The sequence below is a fragment of the Montipora foliosa genome, chromosome 14 (genome assembly GCF_036669935.1).
Source record: "Montipora foliosa isolate CH-2021 chromosome 14, ASM3666993v2, whole genome shotgun sequence".
NCBI lineage: Eukaryota > Metazoa > Cnidaria > Anthozoa > Scleractinia > Acroporidae > Montipora > Montipora foliosa.
In genome coordinates, this window is record NC_090882.1 from 22,368,401 (window position 1) to 22,383,400 (window position 15,000).

General features: G+C 40.0%; 5 protein-coding genes across 5 annotated transcripts in view; 1 reads left to right on the forward strand and 4 right to left on the reverse strand.

Moving 5' to 3' along the window:
- Positions 1-295, reverse strand: part of LOC137985629 (RNA-binding protein Musashi homolog 1-like) — a 1,496-nt gene extending 1,201 nt beyond the window's left edge. The window contains exon 1 of the mRNA XM_068833264.1: positions 1-295. This exon is cut by the window's left edge and continues 1,201 nt beyond it. Within this exon, the coding sequence (XP_068689365.1) occupies positions 1-214 (214 nt within the window). The 5' untranslated portion in view covers positions 215-295.
- Positions 296-944: 649 nt separating this feature from the next.
- Positions 945-5,522, reverse strand: LOC137985333 (uncharacterized). The gene has a single exon (XM_068832919.1). It carries the CDS (start codon positions 5,496-5,498, stop codon positions 4,224-4,226), a length of 1,275 nt encoding a protein of 424 aa, XP_068689020.1. The 5' UTR covers positions 5,499-5,522; the 3' UTR covers positions 945-4,223.
- A 2,627-nt stretch (positions 5,523-8,149) lies between these two features.
- LOC137984512 (solute carrier family 23 member 1-like) lies at positions 8,150-9,191 on the reverse strand. The gene is made up of 2 exons (XM_068831678.1): positions 8,926-9,191; positions 8,150-8,466 (listed from the first exon to the last, which is right to left on the reverse strand). The coding sequence occupies exons 1-2, from the start codon at positions 9,155-9,157 to the stop codon at positions 8,150-8,152; spliced, it is 549 nt and encodes a 182-aa protein (XP_068687779.1). The 5' UTR covers positions 9,158-9,191.
- Positions 9,192-9,594: 403 nt separating this feature from the next.
- On the reverse strand, positions 9,595-10,126 carry LOC137984513 (solute carrier family 23 member 2-like). Its single transcript, XM_068831679.1, has 2 exons — positions 9,976-10,126; positions 9,595-9,881 (listed from the first exon to the last, which is right to left on the reverse strand). The coding sequence occupies exons 1-2, from the start codon at positions 10,124-10,126 to the stop codon at positions 9,595-9,597; spliced, it is 438 nt and encodes a 145-aa protein (XP_068687780.1).
- A 4,022-nt stretch (positions 10,127-14,148) lies between these two features.
- Positions 14,149-15,000, forward strand: part of LOC137985303 (sodium/potassium/calcium exchanger 4-like) — a 21,910-nt gene continuing 21,058 nt past the window's right edge. The window contains exon 1 of the mRNA XM_068832887.1: positions 14,149-14,207. The gene's annotated coding sequence lies outside the window, so the exon portion shown is untranslated. The remainder of the gene's footprint in view (positions 14,208-15,000) is intronic.

Sequence of the window (15,000 nt, forward strand, 5' to 3'; positions counted from 1 at the left end):
CGTCCTCTTGCTGAGATTTTTCGGACAGGTCCGCCGAGAACAGCAAACAGGGATAAAGGGAGAGGTTTCTTATACACGAGAGTGGGGTGCGGCCATGTTGACAAAGTTTAAGACGTGGGCTTGACGAAATGAGTGGTTGAGCTGGAACCCCGATAAGTCTAGAGAACAGCCTATAAACTGACTGATTCACCAAGAAAGAACCACGTGCAATCATATCCTTTTATCGCCACGAACAGCGACACTTGTGCAATAAACAAAATGCAAGGCCGCCCGTTTGAACGAGGACGCTTGGGGCGAGAATAGAAAACTCCGTTCCAGTCTTCTTTCGGAGTTAGCGGGATGATTGAATATAAATATAAAAATATTTAGCAACAGAACGGGAACGTCAGTGGCGACGTCGCGCGCAGCAAAACTACCAATGTGAATTTAGAATAGAGAAGAAAAGAGTGGAGTCTATTCTATTCTGAATTCTCATTGGTGTTTTTTCTGCGCGCGCCGTCGCCACCGACGTTCCCGTTCTGTTGCTAAATCAGCCTATTATAGGTCTGAGAAAACGGTACCTCCTAAAGAGAGGAAACTGATAAAGTTGTTCTTGCTTCTGTACAGACAGTCTTGCAGGGTTATTAATTAATCAAGTATCTTGCAGGGTCATTAATTAATCAAGTGAAAAGTTGACTACAGTGTACCCCAAGTGAACTACCTGCTTACGGGCTTCACACAGATTTAAAGACTTTTTCCAGGGCAACCCTAAAACCCGGAACCCGGAATCACAGGTCATTGTTTTACCAATACAGAGAGTAAAAACTATCCTAAACATTCATAAAAGCTAACCTTGGGCCTAATTAGGCCTAAACAAACGTTTTTAGGCCTAAGGTTAGCTTTTATGAATGTTTAGGATAGTTTCTACTCTCTGTATTGGTAAAACAATGACCAGTGATTCCGGATTCCGGATTCCGGGTTTTGGGGTTGCCCCCTTTTCCAGACGTTTTCCGAAATGCTAATTTCTTTTCCCAGACCTAAGTTTAGTGTATATAGCTTGCACTGTGAACATGCAGTAACTACGATGCAGTGCTGGCGTAAGAAAGATCTGAGACTTCTTGGTCTGCGATTGAATGTTTTCGCCAAAGACAAAATTTTAAATAAGATGTGACTACCTAAAAATATATTCACTTAGCAATAAAGCACTTGTTTCAGTTTTCAAAACAAAAAATTCTCCAGACTTTTTACCATTTTTCCAGACGTCATCTTTATTTTCCAGACTTTTTCCAGGTCTGGAAAACTGGTTTGCAAATTTCCAGACTTTTTCAAGAATTCAAGACTCTGTACGAACCCTGGGCTTAGTACGTTAGTTTTTTTTTCCAGCAGAGTCCTGTAGTCACCAAGGCCTTGATTCCAACACATAACATTCATTCCATGCCATATTCCCTCTTCTCTTCATCATTGCCTGCCATGTAAGCCAAGGGATAGCTTGGCTTCTTGCATAGCCAGTCCTTCCTTCTTCCAACCAGAGTTTCTTGAGGGAGAGAAGAATGACTGTCCCTAAAAAAGACTCTGTGCCAGAAGGCTACCTGATCTCTGGCCGTTGGCAAAACCCAGATCGGACCGGATCGGATCGGATCAGATCAGATCCGATCGGATCGGATCGGACTGGATCAACCCACGAAGGTGGGAATTTTGTTATTGATTCAATCCAAGTTTCATCATTCCGATCCCGTCCGGTCCAATCAGGTCTGGTCCAATCCGGTCTGGTCCGGTCCGGTCTGATTCAGTCTGGTCCAGTCCAGTCAGATCTGGTTGTTTAAGTATAGAGCAAGTTTCAATTGAGTTTCGTAAAACGAAAATCAAAGTAATTACTTTGGCCAATGAAAAAGGACGGAGACAATCCGGTAAACAAATCAAAACTCAAAGAAATTACACTTAGCCGTCATAAAAGGGGTGGCGAATGGTAAAATCTGAGGCTCACCAAGATGCCGAGATCCTAGTTAAAAATCCCAGCCAGAGACTCCTTGGTAAAAAGTTTCGAGATTCAAAAAGGGTAAAAACAAACCGTGCAAAAACGAGACTTCAACACTTATCAAAAACCCTTTTGAGATTTTGAGATCCGGCTAAAATTTTCCGAGACCCAAGTTTTTTGAGGTACCATTTGCCACCCCTCATAAAGCATGGGAAAATGTGCACACGCGAGCCACGATTGGTTTTGTTTTCACTTCTGATTGGTTGAAAAGTGGCGTAAGAACTTTGAACCAATCACTGCGTGAAGTAATGCAAAACCAAAGCAATTCACTAAATTACTTTCGACACTCAATTGAAAACCGCTCTGGCCATAAATATTATTTTTATTACGTAAGTTATTTTGAAAAATATGCATTTTCTTTAAAACAATGATTTCTTTGTCTGTCATCTTGACAAAATGGCTTGCGGCCATTTTGAAAAAAAACCACTCAGGTGGTTATCGCTTAATAATCACCTCAAAGTGAAACCAGTCAGCACGGAGAATTTTCAATAGTCACCTATGTAATTAAACTAATTGTTATTGGAACATTTCGCATTTTCTGTAAGGGACTAAAACAATAAGAGGTAGCTCTTGAATATATTTTGACACTTTAAGTCCTGAGAGAGAATTAAGGATTTTACTCTAATGCCAAACAATTTTAATTTACTTGTCAATGGGTGTGCCACTTCAGGGATGAATAGGGAGCTTAAACAAGGACGATGACGACAGCTGCGAGAACGCCACAAAACATTAAGTCTAATGAGCAAAAACAAAATCTCTGCGTGCCCTGCATGTGCATTTCACATTTGTGTACATTTCTGTGCCGTGCTTGCCTAACGATGACATGAATTGATCAAATTTGAGGTTTTGTGGATGATGTGAGTAACTCATGGTAAATTTTCAAGTTTCTCTCTAAATATCAACACCATTCTCCCTAAATTTATTCATGGAATGTTGAGACACTTTCAATGCCGAGCAACTTGGAGTAATAATTGCAAAATTATTACAATAATTATCAATTAGATTATGAGTTCGAGATTTCTATGAGGTGATAGTTGATGAGGCAGAAGGCCGAATCAACTATCACCTCTTATAGTTCACCACTAAATTTTCTCTGATTCTTATTGGTTTAAATTGATCATGTGACGCGATAGTGTTCGTCCGCGGAGAGACACTATCAGCCCATAGTGCCCGTCCGAGGAAAATACCTGGATGGATAGTAGTCGTCCGCTGAAAAAACAGTTGACAGTTGTACGCTATTCTTTAGCCAATGTACGCTGCGAATTATTGACATTTGTGACAGCCTGTATGCATGAATAAATATTTGATTGATCTGCATTAAGTGGGTTTTGACTGTTTTTTAACTGGCGTGGGGAAGAAAATTTAGTGGTGAACAATAAAGACAATAGAGTGTTTATGTCTTGGAAATATCGGTCTGATAGTTGCCCCTTGGAAATGTGATGTTCTTAAAACTAGCATATTAGCCCTCAAAGCTTCGCTTCTCGGGCAAATATTTGTTTTAAGAACATCAAATTTCTGCGGGGCAACTATCAGCCGATAGTTCCTCGACAGAAACACTCTATTGTTTAAATAGAAATCAAGAGGGAATAATCTAATTGTTTTGGTGAAATTCTTACTAAAATTTACTTCAAATAACCGTTTCCAATTATTTCTTGACGTATTATTAATCTTTGCGCCTGAAAAAGATCGCTCAGATTGAATTGCCATTTAAAATCTAAGTTGTGCACGCGAGCGCATCAGCTTTTTCAATAATTTCAACTTTTTTGAAAGTCAAGAAACCGTAAATGTCCTTTGTTTAGACTTCTCAAATTTAATTACCCATTTGCATCCAGATTTTTCTCCAAAACTTTGGAAAAACGAAAAAAATGTCGTTATTTCCAAGACGACCTCCAGCCACTGCACACTAATGGCTAATAGTGTTCAATGGCTCAGCCAATCAGATTACAGCATTTGCATTAGTATACTAGTAGAATTCTACTAATGGGAAATAGTATTTTTAGACAAGATTCTCGTAGCCTTTTTCATCGTCCTTGCTTTCAGTCCCTCGTGAGTTAACCCTTTTCTGCCCAAAACTAACACTTGTAGATTTTACTCTGTCTAACACCAGACGATTTTACCCGTCAATGGGGCCCCCCTTGGACAAAAAAGTCACTATCAACTTAGTGAAACAATCAATAGTCAGTTTAATGCTATCAACCTCACTACCTTGTCATTTGCTTTCGTCATTCATGTTGATCAATGAAGTCAGGGGATCAAGCCTTCTCCATGAAACTGGCCTAATCCTTAAAATGCAGCCATCCAAGACGTGTTCTTTTTGTCTAAAAACATGTTGCAAGCTTGCTTTTGATTTAAAAATTACATGTGTTTTTCCGGTTGGGCGGATGCCTGTATCTGTTATGTGTTCAAGCTTCCCAAATACTTCAAAATATGCTCTCACTCTTTTAGGATCTGTGTGTGGTTGGAAGCCTTCAACAAAAATCTTGCGGTCGCCATTTTGAATGGGATGTGACAATGCAGACTTTTGGACTACTGTCTTCTTTCCACAGATTTTATGGATTAATGTATCTGTTGCTTTCTCCACAGCACATGGGGATTGGAATTTCACAAAGGCATATGTTGTGTGGGGTCGAGCAATTACTTGACAAATCAAGTTTACTTGTTCTAAGGCACCAAATTGTTCAAAGTACTCCCTCAGCTCATCAACTGTTACATTATGAGGTAGTGAGCGAACAATGATCTCTTTTGTGTTTTTTACTGCACTTAATTTAGATGATGATACGTGTACTCTCAAGAAACTCTGACCAACTTTGTGTAGCTCAACCGATGCAGCCCTCTTAGCTTCAGACATTTTAGAAAATTCTACAAAGCAAAAGTTCTTCCTTTCCAAAGTATCGGGATCTAATATGATGAAGTCGATATTGGTGACAGTCCCAAATTTACAAAAATAGTTTACTAATTCTTTTTCCGTCATGGTCTGTGGTACGCTCTCTACTTTGACCTTACAAGACTTTCCTTTCCAACAACCCTTCTTGACAATTGGCAAGGTTGTAATCCACTGGCCTTCGAAGAAGTGCTTTTCTTTCAAAACTTTTGAAGCACTCTCAACACTACTGAAAGATACTAACAGCATATTTTGTCTGACACGCCTGACACGTTCTACATCACCAAACGAAGAAAAATGATCCCGAAGTTTTTCTTTTATATCAGGAACTTTCTCTGGAACATCCCGGACGAAAACAGTTCTTTCGTCTCGTAAATGACTTTCCCTTTCGTCAGAAAAGAGACTTGCGTGGGCAATGCTAATACAGTTCTTCAATTTACTCCTTGCCTTGAAACGTATCTGTTGACAATCAAACACAGACGACGTCCTTAAAATTGAAAACGTATTCCAAGGTGGACCATAATTGATCTGGGTACGACCTCTGATGCTATTTACGGCTCTATGTAGTAAATGGACCCACAAACTAGCCTTGAACACCACCATTTCTTTCGCTACACTTGGGGACGAAAGCCGTTTCAACCAGGCGTTCCAAAAAGACAAACTATACCTTTACCCTCCCCTCCCTATTTCTAGTCAAACTTGAACCCAGTTTTTTCTCCTTTCAGTTGTAGGAAAGAAAGACTTTCGGCTGTAGTTTGTTTGTTTGTTATTTATTTGTTTGAGCAGGTTGAAGTTTTGGCAGCTATTCAGCTGATGTGGACCTGCTATACCCACCCACCCATATACACACAGAGGACAGCCACAACACCGGGAACTTCATCCCTTACTCTTCTCGAATAGTGTGTGGGTTCTTTAACGTCCCGCAGGGAACTAATGAACTTGGAAGATATTTGTGAGACCGGGCCAACGGTTTATAGTCCTTATACGAGAAGACTTGAAAGTCTAACCATTTGCGTAGTACCTGTCAGAATCTTAAAAAATAGGCACGCATTGCGTACGTGTAGTAGTGCAGTGACACAGCCCTTTCTTAACAACTGAGCTGCGTTTTGTTTTCCAGGAGATTCAAGTTGTCCTTGCGTAATATGTAGCTCTAATAGTACACGAGATTGTTTTGCTACCGTATACCATTGTAGTCCCATGGTAGATGTCTTAGGTACAGCACTGATTGAGAAAGATTGAAGAAAATAAAAGAGAATGGATAAATATTGGCTTCGAGGATAACATGTTGCTTATTTGCAAGTTCCCTTGCAACTTCTGTATCACCTCCAAGACAAAAATTCAGAAACGAAGGACTGAAAATTCTACTTTAACGCTCAAAAAATGCGAACTAAGTAAGTTGCAGATTTTGTCAGCCTGTGTTATGCAAAACAAATATTGATAATACAGTTTTTAGGTAGAGCAGAAGGAACTTTTCAGGAAGTTTCTATCAACAATAAAATATTTTGCCGCAACAAAATTTGCGTCATGAAAACAACATAAATTTTGAACTGCGAATACAAAAAGTTACCATCAGCGAAAAAGATTTTAGGAGATTTTTGCTACTTTCAATTTTTCTATTGTAATTTGACTGCACTAGAAAACCGCAAAATCGAAAGTGACCTCGATTTCAGCGGCTGTCATGATCAAGTTATCTTGCGTGTTTACTAACAACTCGCGAAAAAAAGATTACATCTGTGTCAAAATGATGGCAATACACCGGGTTGTTGTTTGTCAGTTTGCCTTTTTTTCTTTCAAGTGTCATAAAGTTTGGCAAGAAATGTGCAAATTCAACACAAAGATCACAATCGCCCAACTCTTGAGGTTGACCATTGTTTCTACAAAGTCAAAAATTCACTCTCCTAAACGAGGCTATTTATCACTAGGTGATTTCATCGTTTTGGAAATAGCAGCTGCTTTATTTTTCATCAGCGTCACAAATTCTTGCCGATTTTGGGGCTCATTTGTCGAAACTCAAGCACGCTTCAAACAGGTCTGTTAATTTTCGTGAGTTATGCACGTGTTGCGGGCCTATTGCCCCGCGGACTTACACTCTCACATTCTTACAACCCGGTGACAGTGTGTAGTGCACTTACACACTGACAGAACACTACCACGAAAAGGTAAAAGATGGGTTCTAATTCGATCGGGAGCCGTTGATTTCGTTTTGCGGTAAGCCTTCACGGCTTCTCTTCTTAGCCAATCAATGTCTCCGATTAAGTATAACGACCAAGAACTCTGTACTCCGTGTGTGGGTTACTAAGGGGTTATCAGACGAGGCCTACGGTTTATAGTCCTTATTCGGGAGGAAGGGTTACATTTTTGTATTTGTACATATTCATTGCCGTGACCTTGTACCTTAGTCGGTAGAACAGTCGTGATCTAATCCGAGGGTCGTGGGTTCACTGTCCACCCTGGTCAGACTTTTTCTCTGTCCTTGTATGGGCCCGTTTTCCATTAGAAAGGCTAACGTTCAGATGGTTCATATGAGTAGAAAACTAGCACTTCAAATTACCCTCTTATTCGGGAGGACTTGACAAACCACACTTATTACACGAGACCTCCAGCATGAAAATTGGGTAACAAAGCGTTAACTTCTCCTCTAAAGGCTACAGTTGTCCGATAGTAGTTCGATGTATTTTGATTTATTCAGACTTTGTGAAATATACATTCAAATTTACAAACAATACATGACAAATGGAGTACATTGAGTGTATGACTTAAATAAGTTTTCAAGACGCGATGAACAAATGCTTAAAAAAATATAATAATGCAAACAGCGTTTGAGGATAACGTCTTGATCATCTTGAAGATCACTGCAGAGGATAACGTGTTCATCATCTTGAAGATCACTGCAGTTCGTTCTTGCCTCTAATCAAAGCATAGTTTAAAATGTGCATAAAGAGATCAAGCTATGTCTATCTTTGCCTCGTTTTGGATGCGACCTCTCGTCAAGTGTTCCCGTATCTGAGCACCCCCCGGAAACCACATTGTTTAAGTCGCTGCTGTGAAAACGGCTTTATAGCCAACATGTTGCGGGTATAACTTTCCTTGAGGTCCTTTAAACTATTTTAAAATGTAAAAACGTACGTCGAGTTTTCACAAAAATCATCACGGCGACCTCCCGAGTGAAAAATCTGAAATAACCCGGTGCATCAATGTGATTTCTTAGTTCACTATAAAAGAATTCATGGGGAACATAACATTGAATTAGCCCGTCACAGACGGGTGTCACTCTGATGTCGTGCTCCCGCATCGCGGCCATTGTCATATGGATATGGCAGGAAAAGCATGTACTTGGCAAATTTGTATTTGCTGAGGCGATGAAGACCAAACGGCAGGTTATACACTGCGATGGGAGCAACTTCAAACTTTTCGTCCACTGTATCTTCCGTAGAATTCTCGCCCCATCCCACGAGCCCACATTCCTCAATTGTACCTGGGATGGTATTGTCTAGAATCGGTGGAACGATACATCCTACCGCCATGCTTGTTGACAACAAGACGGTGACAATCTGGTCAACCTCCTCGACACCTAGCGAAAGTGAAGGACTGTTAAGTTCTAAACCAACTCGATTCACGCACAAACAGCTTTCAGTTTACTTGTCGCTACAAGCAATGCTAGCGGCAAAACATATTTTTCTCAGGATATGAGTCCTTGACAGTGTTCAATGGGTTTGGATTTGTCTTCAGAATTTGATTAGGTTTTTGCCACACCGAAATTTAATGTCCGAACATTCAATGGTGAAATCCAAAGAGGTCAAGGTTTTTTCGGTCTTAAAATGGTGTTAGATAACTCACTGATTAAGCAGGCTATTCAATATTGTTTTTAAGCCCATACCCAAATACCACCAACAGGAAAGGCATTGGTAATTAGTAACATTCATTTGGTATGAGGGATCGTAATTTCCATTATCAATAATAAGGTTTTGCGCCGAGTTAGGTCTCTAGAGTAGTTTCGCTGCGACCGTTGCAATCACACACGTTCTCGTACCTGTCTTAATTGCGTCCATGTGACCTTCCATGTAGTGAGGAACAGCCAATCCAAATACAAGGGAAAATCCAACTATGAACAAGTTTCTGGAGGAATTCATGTCAGCATACTGAAGATTAGAGATTCCAACTGCGGTGATCATACCAAACATAACCATAAACATCCTACCGATGATAGGGTCTGGAATGGTCACAAACAGCGCGCCAAATTTACCAAGGACACCAAAAATCATAAATAAGAAACCGCCGACTTGGATCACGCGAAGACTTCCAACCTAAGGACATGTGAATGGAAACCAGTTTAGATATTTATCAAATGACTGGTTTATAGGGGAAAAATGTAGCGCAAAGTAGAGTGAAGATATAGACGGATTGCGCTATTTTCTTGCACACCCAAATGACGTAAAAATAACCCACAGATGTGTTACATTGCATCGGACCAAAATTTTCTGGGTGTCCTCTGCAGGAAGGGTCTTGGCTCCTCTCCAAATAGGCATAGCTTGCGTGCAGACGGCGAATTTGAACTTCAACGCTATATAGGTACGTACTTATAGCGCTGAAGTTCAAATTCGCCGTCTGCACGCAGGCTAAATAGGCAAAGCAAAGAAATGAAGCCAAAATGAAGCCTACAGATCCTCTCTGTGAAGCTGTATCAAAAAAGCCTCAAAACCTAGAAATGACCAGAACAAATCACCCTTTTCACCTTGGTGATTCCGATGGCTCCAATATTTTGACCGTAGGCGGTTGTATCAATTCCACAACCAAAGGCTCCCGCCACAAAAACTCCGATTCCTTCAGCTGTAATTCCTTGATTCATCGCATGTTTTGGAGGTGGTCGAGTCCCAGACAATTTCGCGCAGGCGTGGTAGTCTCCTACTGACTCAATAAGGGAGGCCAGTAACCCGGTCAACATTCCAAGTACTCCTGCGTAACTGACGGTTGGAGTTCCCCACTGACCTACAAAGGATTTTAGAGACCCAATGAGCAAATTTGCGAAGACCTATTTGCTGGTAAAAGTGAAAAGCAGGAGACGTCAGCCGTTTTGTTTAACCTGGATAAGGAAATCTAAACCATTTGGCCTCTTTCAACACACTGAGTTCGCAGTCAGTTCTCGCCAAGTAATTCGGGTTGTCGGGATCTGAAGGAAAACCTCCGGCAGCAGTGATGATGGCACAAATCACCCAAGATGATACTATCGCCATAGTAATATGTGGAACAAACACAGAGGGTATTTTTTTCATCAAATGCAAGGCTAAAAACTAAGTTTCTGAGATTTGAAAGATTACAAACTAAGTTCCATAATCGGGGACCGTTTGCAGATCTCAAACTTGCTTCCGCCAAGTTTACGGCAAGAGTTCTGTTGTGATGTGTTCGAACTCTATTTTAACTCAATGCCATAAAAAAACACACATCTACCCATGTTATATTTCACTGTCAATGAATCACAGGAAGTTTAAAGGGAGCCTATCACGGTATTGCGTATGTTCTAGTCATAGCGAATGTCACCATCAATCTCGAACCCAGAGCTCTTCTTTTGACTAAGGGAGAGAAGAGCTCTGGGGAGCCCTGAAACAAAGTGTCTTCTCATTGGTTTCGTGAAGAACAATCAAAAGCGTCTCTAATTGGTGCATTCGTGTTAGCACGAGGAGTGAGCAAGGGCCGTAAGGTTCAAATAGCAAATATTTGGCTATAAGAACCCTACGGCTTATGTTCTCTTACATAGAGTTTCCCAGAGCCTTGGCTCTGGTGACGAGAATGATGTCACCGTTTATAAGCAAATCGGAAGCGAAGTTAAAACTCGTGCGAGCAATTTACAAGTACACGTGAAAATTTCGCTCAGCCCTTAGCTCATTAGTGATTGCTTAATAATCGAAAATTTTTTACAAGTTTGTGTAAATTTTGGTTTTGGTTTTACGACATTCGCTTGAAACTCGCTCTATGGTACCGTAATGACTTCGTGATTATTGTTATTTATTCGACGTTAAAAGTGCGTGTCAAAGTCCTCCACATAGAAACCTGAAATTTGGCCATTTTTCGCTGTTACGGCAAAGACGGGATTTACCTCGGTGCAAAAAACCTGTGAAAATTTTTCTTTGTTTTGTTAGCTCGTGGTAGGGTTAGGTTATTGTTGTTTTGCTCTTTTGTTTTCCTTTGTGTTACGTCATCCGTGAATGTTACAATTTTTTACACCGAGGATGAGCCCGAAAACGAAGACATGAACTATTAGGGAGTTTAAGATCTACGACGGCGACGGTTGAAAACGTCACCTCGTAACATATATAGAGCAAGTTTCAATTGAGTGTCGTAAAACCAAAACGATTGGTTTCGGTTTCACTTCTGATTGGTTGAAAAACTGGCGCGAGAACTTTGAACCAATGACTAAGTGAAGTAATGCAAAACCAAAGCAATTCAATAGACCAATTCGGCTAACTCATTGTTGTACCCAATTCAAATCTCTAGGGGTTAAGATGCTTTGTGTATTGCATTTGCATGATAATGTAGCATTCACATTTAAATGATATGGTAATACTTGGAACAAAACGTTTTATTCCCAAAAGATTTGAATTGGGTACAACAACGAATTAGCCGAATTGGTCTATTGCTTTCGACACTCAATTGAAAACCGCTCTAACATGGCTCTATCATAAGTCTTTCGCGATTATTCAGTCTCGTTCACGTCCTACAATATGGGCGAAGTATCCTAAAAATAAATTGGTACGAGCGGTTTCAGAATGAAAGCAGAGAATGAAAGATTCTCTTTTGCATGCTTACGTTGTCGTCAAAACCTCAAATTTGGTGATTTCACGTCGTCGTCACGCAGAGGACCGAAAACATACTCGCTAAAATCCGTGCTGCACGTGCAGCACGATTATTTATGCTCTTTTAACCAATTATATTGTTGTTTTGTGGCATTGTCGTAGTCGTAGCCGTCGTCGTTTCTTAAACTTCCTAATATGCGTGCCGCACGTGCACAAAGATGATTTTCCTGTGTCAAATTTTTCGCCATTGCTTTAATTAACTCCTTACTAACAGCTCCAAAAACACACTTAAATTTAAAAAGAGCGCACCCAAGACTCAAAGATAAGTTTGTTTCCTATAAGGTCACACAATTTGACGAGATAATCAAAAAGAAAAGATCGGGTTTATAGTCATTTCTTCTCTTTTCCACGCCGGGAATTTCTATTTAAAAGAACATGAAAAACCATACTCCATACTCACTGGGAATGATCTAAACAATGGATAACGAACAACATAGAAACCTCTCGCTCTAGTATAAGCAGGCAGTGGAACGTCAAATTTGCTCAGATATTGTGAAAAAATAACCAAGAACGCGATCGTCCTGAAATACAAATAAAATGAAAAATCTCATTCTCATAATGGATAGTGCGTGACATGTAAATATTAGATGTTCAATAGGGGAATCTTTGTTTACACTTTTTACCTCATTAGGGCATGTCTATCCTTTTCTAATCAGTCAGCCTAGAGTAAATTATTAAATATTGCATAATGAGCCATCTCTCAGAAGTTGAACGCGATAATCTCTGAGCAATGATGCTTTGAAAATTCGAAATTTTACAAAGAATGTATGATATGAGATCATTAGCGTTTTCCTTTGTGGCAGTATTTCAATAAACGAAACTGGCGACACGGCCTTAGCAGCGAGGGCACCTCAGGTTGTACCGCTTCTAATCACATGCCAGCAGTCAGCTTCCTATTTAACCAGAATATAGTTGTCTGAGTCGTTGGGTTATTTGTATGCAGGAAATAGGGGAAACCAATAGAAAATGGTCCCACAAGTTGAGTCAAATCTACTGCACAGACCTTTTTGCATATACGGTGGCCATTCGAAAGACATTATGAGATTCTCAGGGGGCAAATTAATATGCATTTGCCCCCTGGGCATCCCATAATAAGTATTTGAAACAACAGAAATCAAAATGGCCGCCGTATCTGCAAAAAGGTCTATTGCTGTACACCAACGTGGACGAAGTGACGTTATATGCAAACCCTCATCCTATATAAACTTTGGAATCAAATGAATACTTACATCATTGAAATTCCCCAATGTTTGCCTAAAAAAACAGAGAAAAGTCCCGATCTTCAGAGGTGTTTTGCTAGGTACTAGCTTTATTTTTCGATGGTGACTCGCGAGGCGTCAAGATTGGGGTCTTCGAATCAATTTCGCACCCGTTCAGTTAATTCTTTAATCTTTGTCACGGGCAAAAAAGTGATACTCCATATAAATATTACAAGTTGTAAGATATATATGTACACATTAAAAAAAGTAATGTATTTATCACGAGTTGTGATAATTTTAAGTAACGATAAACCAAAGGGGTAATAATTCTTTTTATCCTATTTCATTGGCACTCAGGCATACAATGCGCGTGGATTTATTAGGGACCCCAATCACCGGAAGTGACATTTTCGGAATTTTAAATATTTCGCTGCACAAAATTTACAAGAAACGTCAGCTCTCCTGGACTTTGTCATCAATATTATGACGAAGCAGCGATGAAACTAAAAAAAAAAAGAGGCCCTTTGCCTTATACAATGTTAATATGTTCGATTAAAAGTAAAGTGATGTAATGAATGACAATCCCTTTCCTCAAGTCTCAAGCAGCTGTATATCAAGCACACGTTCTTCTATCTAGGTAGGTGAAGTGTGCATACGAGCCAAGTGGCCCATCAGGCTGGAGCTTATCCCGGTTTCCTCAACTATCAAAGGATTCAAATTAGTGACTATAAAGTGAAATGAAATGCTAGTTTTTGATGAGAGGTGAAAACTAGAACATCGAGAGAACATCCGAGCATTGTAGAGAACCATCATATAACGTAGAGCTTTGGACTCCAACTTGAACGTGCCCATCTTCCACAAATGTGTCAGAGATATTGATGAAAGGCGAAAGCCTTCTCACTATTTTGCCCTGCTCTTATGGCGTGACAAAAAGGATATCTTTCGGAAAACCAATGGTGCAAGAAAATAAGGTGTGTTGTAATGTGCGGATGAACAGTACTTTGCTTGTGTAAGAATGCGGCAACTTAAACATGTACAAAATCTTCAAAAATAAAATAATCTTTGTCGCGAGCGAATGGAAAAGTTATTTCTCTCTACATAGCTTAGTTGGAACAGTATTAATATGACTTATCACGAGTTGCTCGTGACATCTGATCAGGGAACGATTTATTACAATGATACGGATTGTTTTCGTCACATTTAGTCCCTTGACCTCCAAAGAGCCCATCTGTGTTGGTACGTTCATTGCTTGCGCTTCAAGAAAGGTAACTTGATCTTTTTAGTCACATTTTATGTCCCACACTTTGCATCTGTGATTGTGGAACCAGTCCGTAGAGTTATCCTGTGGTGGAAGATTATGCGTAAGCCCAGTCTTTATGTCCGCCAATGCTGCTGTTTTTGCTTGGGAAGCCTTGGTTAAATGTAACAGCCCGGTAAGATTCTGTAAGACGATCGCAAGGCTGTTATTGTCTTCTCTAACAGATTCTCTAAATTTTGTGCACGAGGGTCTTGTTGATGGATCTTCCGTCGTTCCTTGCACAATTACAGATGTACAAAACGACTAAACAACAAAATTTTCTGAGAAACTAGGGAAATAAGCGAAAATTGAAAAAATATTTTTTCTTCCCGAATTTTAAAGTGCGCATGCGCTTAGCTATCTCATATGATTCCCAGTGCAGTTTGATCAAACATGTCTCGTTTAATGTTTTACCTCTTTCCCAGGGTATTTCATCTCCTCACCTTTAGGGGTGGGGAGATGAAAATGTATGTTACCGCTATGTCACGAGACATTCAAATGACATCATTCAGTCAGCCACTTGCGCAACTTGAGCTCTAAACATTATTTCCCGACTTTACTTTTCGCCGTTTGTAAACGGGCGCAAACTGTGGATCATTTTCTTGAAACGTTTGTAAATGATATGCAACTTCGCAAACACTCGGAAGATTTAAAGCAAGAGAGGGGAAACAAAGCCCAATATGTCTTGGGGGGTTTCAGGTATCGAACGTTTGACTTGTGTCTGTTCTGTAGATTTTGAATTTTAAAAATTATGCAAATCA